The 8,282-nt window shown below is 37.6% G+C and overlaps 1 protein-coding gene across 7 annotated transcripts in view; it reads right to left on the reverse strand.

Annotated features, from left to right (window-relative positions):
- Nucleotides 1–6,282, reverse strand: part of mpdz (multiple PDZ domain crumbs cell polarity complex component) — a 105,498-nt gene extending 99,216 nt beyond the window's left edge. For all 7 annotated transcript variants that reach the window (XM_081391782.1, XM_081391780.1, XM_081391777.1 and 4 more), the window contains exons 1-2: nt 6,203–6,282; nt 2,475–2,549 (exon numbers count right to left, since the gene is read on the reverse strand). In XM_081391782.1, the coding sequence (XP_081247908.1) occupies nt 2,475–2,490 (16 nt within the window). In that variant the 5' untranslated portion in view covers nt 2,491–2,549; nt 6,203–6,282. The remainder of the gene's footprint in view (nt 1–2,474; nt 2,550–6,202) is intronic.
- Between the last annotated feature and the right edge of the window lie 2,000 nt (nt 6,283–8,282).

Genomic DNA, 8,282 nt, shown 5'->3' on the forward strand with positions numbered 1-8,282 from the left:
AGTTTATATAACCTAATGTTGAGTTTTATTATTTTTGTGAGTTGTACTCTATTCACAGATTGGATTCTTTTATTTATTACAGTTTTTCACTTCTGAAAAGTGAAAAGTTAATACAAATTGAATTTGACAGTTCTTATTTACAGCAATGAATAAATGCCATTAAAAGAAGATAAGGTATCACTGTTTACTGTGGATTTTAAAGCTTACTGAACTTTAAATATTTTGGATATCTACAGTTTTACATATAAACACAACATAAGATTGGCCCCTCTGTATTAATTGTGGCCCCTCTTGTGCCCCCCAGTTGAAAAAATCCTAGAATCGCCCGTGTCAGCCATGTGCTCGCGGCACGCACTCTTCAATATCACGCGCAAATGCGCCGCGCCCTGTATCAAGCAAAAGAAACTATGAGCATGTAATGTTGTGTTCTGTCGTCAATTAAGTATTGAAATAACCAAAAGGGAGATTAAAGCTGCGTCAAAACTCTGTGTCTGGGCTTTTGTATTCCTTTGTAGGCTACATAAATGTTACACATTTTGGCGTAGTTTGTCATTATTAATATTCAAACATTTTATCAATATTGCAAAGTCATCAAAACTGCCTTGTCATAAAAAAACTATTTTTTTCAACATTTATCCTCATTCTCATGTTTAAGAATCTGTTATCTGCTTGACAAATAATTTATGCTACTGCCCACTGACATGCTTTTAAAGCTATTGTTATCCAATTTTTTTGGACCTTCAAACACCTTAAAATGCACATATGTAGGTCCTGATAAATCCAAATTTTCTCAGGGAAGCATACCCCCGAACCCACCTAACTACCTCACATTTGAATGCGCGTGTCTGTGTGGTAATGTGGGCTGGTGTGGCTACAGTGTCAGGGCTGAATTTTTTAACCAGTCTGCCCCCTGCATATAAGCCTACAATATACACTCACCTAAAGGATTATTAGGAACACCATACTAATACTGTGTTTGACCCCCTTTCGCCTTTAGAACTGCCTTAATTCTACGTGGCATTGATTCAACAAGGTGCTAAAAGTATTCTTTAGAAATGTTGTCCCATATTGATAGGATAGCATCTTGCAGTTGATGGAGATTTGTGGGATGCACATCCAGGGCACGAAGCTCCCGTTCCACCACATCCCAAAGATGCTCTATTGGGTTGAGATCTGGTGAATGTGGGGGCCATTTTAGTACAGTGAACTCATTGTCATGTTCAAGAAACCAATTTGAAATGATTCGAGCTTTGTGACATGGTGCATTATCCTGCTGGAAGTAGCCATCAGAGGATGGGTACATGGTGGTCATAAAGGGATGGACATGGTCAGAAACAATGCTCAGGTAGGCCGTGGCATTTAAACGATGCCCAGTTGGCCCTAAGGGGCCTAAAGTGTGCCAAGAAAACATCCCCCACACCATTACACCACCACCACCAGCCTGCACAGTGGTAACAAGGCATGATGGATCCATGTTCTCATTCTGTTTACGCCAAATTCTGACTCTATCTCCATCTGAATGTCTCAACAGAAATCGAGACTCATCAGACCAGGCAACATTTTTCCAGTCTTCAACTGTCCAATTTTGGTGAGCTCGTGCAAATTGTAGCCTCTTTTTCCTATTTATAGTGGAGATGAGTGGTACCCGGTGGGGTCTTCTGCTGTTGTAGCCCATCCGCCTCAAGGTTGTGCGTGTTGTGGCTTCACAAATGCTTTGCTGCATACCTCGGTTGTAACGAGTGGTTATTTAAGTCAAAGTTGCTCTTCTATCAGCTTGAATCAGTCGGCCCATTCTCCTCTGACCTCTAGCATCAACAAGGCATTTTTCGCCCACAGGACTGCCGCATACTGGATGTTTTTCCCTTTTCACACCATTCTTTGTAAACCCTAGAAATGGTTGTGCGTGAAAATCCCAGTAACTGAGCAGATTGTGAAATCTTTCCTTCCTTTCTTTCCCATTCTGACATTCAGTTTGGAGTTCAGGAGATTGTCTTGACCAGGACCACACCCCTAAATGCATTGAAGCAACTGCCATGTGATTGGTTGATTAGATAATTGCATTATTGAGAAATTGAACAGGTGTTCCTAATAATCCTTTAGGTGAGTGTACATTATTCTCTGTATCGAATCATGTTATCTTATTACCCACCCCCAGCCCCTGAATTTTTTCAAACCTAGAAACGCCCTTGGTGAAGATTTCCGTTCATGTATCTTTTAGTGTAATACTATTAAACTTTTCTACCACAAATAAAAATTTACCTGCAATAACAGGGATTTTAAATGCAATATGCAGTTTGAGTTTCAGAAACCCAGAGAGACTGTTGCTGAGACTGATGTGTCATGCCGTCTCATTCTACAGAGGAGCACAAATGCCCTCCTGTTCACAACCAATTACCCACAATCCTGCACAGTACAATAAGACATCAGAGGCCATATTTCCAAAGAAATGTTCTGACCAAAATAAATTAACTTACCCATTGTTTCGATCATCTTGTGCCTTCGTTCCTCTCTCTAATGTCTTCCCTCATTACCTGGGTTTCAAGTTATGCCTGAAATAAAAAAAATTCACATTTAGCTTCAAGTGCACTTGACTTAAAAAACTCCAATTTTTTGTCTGCCTCTATTAATTTATTGCATCTACTACATCATGTTTGATACATTAATTTCTAAGCCATCTAAATTATCAACATGATCAAAACTTTGCTGAAAAACCTGTTGCACACTATCTACTATGCCTGCTGTTGCCTGATTGACAGTTCATACTTTTTAGCGCAATTTTCCACCGGACAAAATTGCGATTGTTAACTCATGATTTCTGTTCTGTCTGTGCGCACCAAACTTTTACTTCTATCTACTCCTCAACCAGACCACCTAGAGACTTCGGGTTTTCGGCATTATGTTAAGGAAGGTTAATCTCGGGAACGCACAAAAAAAATCCAGGAAAAGATTTACTATCTCTTAGTGTTGTGATCCCATGACGTCAGAAAATTGCGCTAAAACACTCACTGAGTTTTTATTACTTGTTTAGTAAGTAAAAGGCCTTTTAGTATAATTGTAAAACATCTTTTTGCAGTGAAATATTTAGGCCTACTGATTTTTATAAAGTTAACGTAAGAATTATTGTATATTGTTAGTAATATTACAAGATGAACATTTATAAGACTAAAGAACTTAGGTTTACTTGATTATCCATACACCATTTTTTCTGTGTGTGAAAAAATAGAGTATCAAATATGATCCATCAGGTTTTTGAGAAACTTGTATTTGTCCATCTCTCAATCATCATTGTATTGCATTGCATTATTTTTTTTTTAAACTACAGAGCTTAGATCATAAAACTAAGCATTTAAATGTCATCTTACTAAGACATATTATTAGCAGTGACAATGACATTTTTTTGTAAGTTGTAAGTAGTCTGTTATACTGTTATAAAAATCTCACTGATTTAGCCTACATTACAAGCTATCAGAATTTCATCTTACTTTTTGTCCATATAGAATAAATATCAGCATCTGCACCAAATGTACATATTTTTGCTCATTTTGGGCCGATTAAAATGTAGGTGTTTTTTTTCCTCCTCGAGTGTGAACTTTATATTCTCACTATATCATACTATATGAGCCATAAAAGCCTGACATATCAAATATGATGCAAAACATAACACATATGCACACTTTAGTGTTTATCAAAATACATAGTTTATCAAAATATTTTATTTTGATAAACTATTCCATTTCAAAAATTTAGATTTTTCTTATTATTGTTTCATATGTCAGGCTTTACAGGAATAAAATAATTTAATTCCCAAAAAGAAAACCTAATTGAAACAGAATTAGTTCTCCCTTTTGTCGTAAATGAACAGTGTACCAGTTCATATTCATATACCTGCATATTACAGCACTAGTCTTAAATCTCAGACAGGTCAGGTGACTCGCGGGCAGACGAGCTTTCATCTGACCACCTCGTGGTTCCCATGACGATGGGACACAGAGACTGGGTCTGGTTTCCTAAGAGACGCTTGTAAGCGACATGACTGGAGTGAATAGCTGCATTGTGGGTTTAAGCACACACTAATGTGAGTTTTTATCATCACTGACTACAATGGGAGGTAGACAAGATTTAGGCCTACCAATGCTGAGGTAAAACAGCCCAACATATGTTATTTGCCATCGGCAGGCCCTAAGTGGTTGGCCAGAGATAAAAAAATACTTGCCCTATCAGCAGTCGGGACAGTGTCTGTAGCGTTTTGTGTTGACAAGGCACTGCTATCTTGATGCTTGGCTGTTTCTGATATGGTAGCAGCAATCACAGTAGAATATTTTTATTTCAAATAAATGCAGTTCTTTAGAACTTTCTAGTCATCAAAAATAGTTTCCACAAAAAATGAAGCATCACAAATGTTTCTGACATCGAGATTAATTGTTTCTTGAGCAGCAAATCAGCATAGAATGATTTCTGAAGGATCATGTGACACTGAATACTGAAGTAATGATCATAGGAATAAATTACATTGTGCAATATATTCAAACAGAAAACAGTTATTTTAAATTGTAATAAAATGTCACTGTTTTTACTGTATTTCTGATCAAATAAATGCAGCCTTGGTGAGCATAAGAGACTTCTTTCAAACACATTAAAAAAATCTTACCGACCAAAAACTTTTGAACAGCAGTGTAATTAAATAAAAAACAAGCCAGACTCTGTTAAATACAAGTTAATTTGCAACAAAGATAAACATCATTTACTACTATTTGTTTCACCCTTTGTATTATTGGGTACCAAGAGCATAAAACCATCACAATTCAATAGATATTTAAAAAACCAAACCATGTGAAAACCATTGCATAAGCATAGCATTAACACTGCAAACCCTATCCGCCCTCTATACATTAGCCTCGCTGCTGTCTTCATATGGACTAATGCTCTTACGTGAGGATTAACCTCTTATGTGGCGCTTCCCAACAGTTTTAATTAACGGTGACGACAACATCTACAACAAGACGCTGAAGGAGATAAAGTCTTTTCCCTCCTACACATAGTCCCATGACAGTTTAGAGTAAGACAACATGCAGCCAGGACCAAATACAGCCATTTCAAACCGATGCATGTGCCATTTCTGAAAATTTTCAAAAACAGATCAAAGCTAAAATAGTAAAAAGTAGTATTTACCCTGCAATTACAACGTGATAAAGCAATGAATGAGATATCACTATTTGAAGTTACACATATGTAGTTGGCAATGGCATGTTTTCTGCGTAAGACACTGTGTTCCCACAGCAGCTGTTCCCAACATTTTGGTTCATTTTATGCTTTTTTTTTGGCCCTGGACTTTTGGAAACACTTTGACAACTATACTTGTTACATGCTACATGTATTATAATTGTTGTTGTTGTTGTTTTCTCTCTTTTATTTGCACAATTCAATAAAATTGCAGCTTCATTGTTTATAACACTAACCAAAACTGCTCACAAGTGATTTTCTTCATGTTTTATATTTCATTTCATGTTTGTCACTGAAACAGTTGTATCCATGGTAACCAAGTACACTAAGTTTAGGGGCAAATTGTTGCTGGTCCTGGAAATGATGTCGCAATTCAAGGGACAGGTGTAGTTTGTGTAAAAAATAGATCTAAAATAGTTGAATAATTTAAATACTTTGTTCATTTAGCTCATTGTTTAGTCTTTTTCAAAATCTAATACTTATTTTATTATGAATTTCCATGTTTTAAGAATGCTAATCTGGATCTGGGACAAGGTCATTTCAAAAGTAGCTTTTGAAAGTAATAATAGCTTTATTGTGCACCTCATATAGCAAAAATCCACCCTCTGTACATAAAAGTGCCTGCTTTGGGACATTGCTGTATGTCCCGTTACTCGCAGATCGCGCTGATCTCTTTGTGTCCTCAGGCCTGTCGGGAATAAAATCCGCTTTTCGTACAGTGCACCGATGAAGCAACAGGCTGCTGGCGTGACGAACTACGAGAAAAGTTTACAAAACAGAGCAAACGAAGTGCGGTAACGGCATTAAGACAACGATATACGGGCGGCTTTAATATAAGGATAGATGATGCGCGCGACATTGTTTCATTCTAACAAAAGCGTTAGTCACAATGTAGCCTATCCACAACATGATTAAATCAAAGCCAGCAGCGGTATTCAAAACCATTCACGGAGAATAAGGAGTTTTGAAGAGCATAACTTACAAGAGCAGCGGTATCTCGCTACGGGACGGAGTCTGTCCGGTTGTGTTGTGTTAAAGATGGGCGCTGTGTTTGAAACTGGAGCCGCCCCGCGCGCGCACGCACACACACACACGCGCGCGCACACTCCTGCGCCGCTCTGTGGCTGCCAAGACCACTGAACCCCTGTAACCCTCACAAACATCTGAAGAAAATTGCACTAGAATCGTTAGGAATGGAAGTTTGGTTTGGGGTTACCTCTCAATTGCAAATTTTTATCGTACATTTCAGACTTTGGAACTCGCAATTCCGAGTTTATTTCTCGGAATTCTGAGGGGGGGACGTCACGATTGTGAGATGTAAATGTGCAACTGAGAGAAATAAAGTGCGAATTGCGGAATATGAACTAGGAATAGCGATGGGGAAAAGTCAGAATTGAGATAAAAAGTAGCAATTACTTTTTATTCCGTGTTGGAAACAGTATCCCATATAGAGAACCTACCTACTAAAAGTTGGTTTAGGAATATTTTTATTACATTAATAAATATATAAAAAATTGTGAAACCTGTGCTAGTTGTCACATGGAAATGTTCTCATGCCAACAGCAGAACACTAACAGGAAAAGACCAACCTACAATACTTTCACATTCCACTGGGCAAAAACTGCAGACATGCCTGTCGCTCTCTCCTTCTCCTCTTCAGTTACTCAGGTCAACAAAAGTTCACTTTACGTTTATGTCATATATAGGCCCTAATGTTCGTTGTGGGTTCGTGTTCATGTATTTGAAATTGTCGTAGTGTGATTGGTAAAATGGTCTCATTTTTGGCTAAAGTCCAGTGAATGCTTTATTTATTAGCTACATTTCTTTGTTTTGATTGTGGAAGATGGAAAAAAGTCCCAGACCCAGACTTTCAGTCTCAAATTTCTATTAGACTCATGTGTTTGTTAGATAAACAGCAGCTTAAAGGCCCCCTGAAATCAAAATTTTAGTTGTTTAGCATTTAGTATAAATATAGTAATATCTTTTTCTTAATAGGCTGCTGCCACCATCTTTAATTATTTAAGCCAGTTTGGTCTGACACCTGAAGACAACACACCACAACAACTTCAATCAAAATATGTAGTTTTATTAACAGAGGGGACTACAAGGACAGGCTAAACACAACCTGGAAAGCCGTAGAACTACACAGAGCACTACGTAAATTCACTCACTCATTTCATTGGTGACAAACCCCAGAATCAATTAACGTACAGAAAGTGGCACTTCAAACTCATTTAAAACCTCAACCTCATGCACGTGCAATGGCTGTTCCCTAAACCCTCCCGATTACAGTTCCATCCACCCTTACTATCACACACTATTTTTAAGAAGCACAACTTTATTTAATGCATCAGTTTAAAATAAAAACATAGAAACAGTCTTAAAGGGCCCCTATTATGCTATTTTAAAGTTTCCTAATGTTGTTTTGGAGTCTCCTACAACAGGTTTACATGCATCAAAGGTCAAGAAACTGTTTCATTTACTCATAATATACACCAGATTTTCAATGATTCTAAAACGACTTGTAAAATGAATCAATCTCTCTAAATCCCTCCTTTCCACGAGATAATCTGCTCAGATTGGCCAGACAGCTCAGTCTGTTGGGATTGGTTGTGCGTCGAAAACAAAAACTCCCATTGCCATAACAACGTCAGCTCTGCGTGTCCGGGGGGCTGTTCCATAAACCAAGATTAGAGTATAAGCCAGGCTTATTTCGGTTAGTCAGGCTTATTTTTGGTAGATTCGGTTTCATAAATCAAACTTAAAAAAGTTCAAACTCAGTTACCCCGGCAACTTATGCTGGGAAACTAGCCTGGTCCAGGGCAGGCTAACTGTCAGGCTAAGCCTCAGTTGTTACACAGATCCTCTAACACTGACCAATAGGAACACAATGATATTACCACTGACACTCTCTCATACCATTATTGGACTTTATTAACCACTATTAGTCCAAAAATAAATACACAGTATACAGAAAATCAACTTAAATAAGGCTACAATGATAAATTAGTCAATATAGACCTATATATATATATATAGATAGATAGATAGGCCTAAATACA

Source organism: Scardinius erythrophthalmus (assembly GCF_964197995.2).
Source record: "Scardinius erythrophthalmus genome assembly, chromosome: 2".
NCBI lineage: Eukaryota > Metazoa > Chordata > Actinopteri > Cypriniformes > Leuciscidae > Scardinius > Scardinius erythrophthalmus.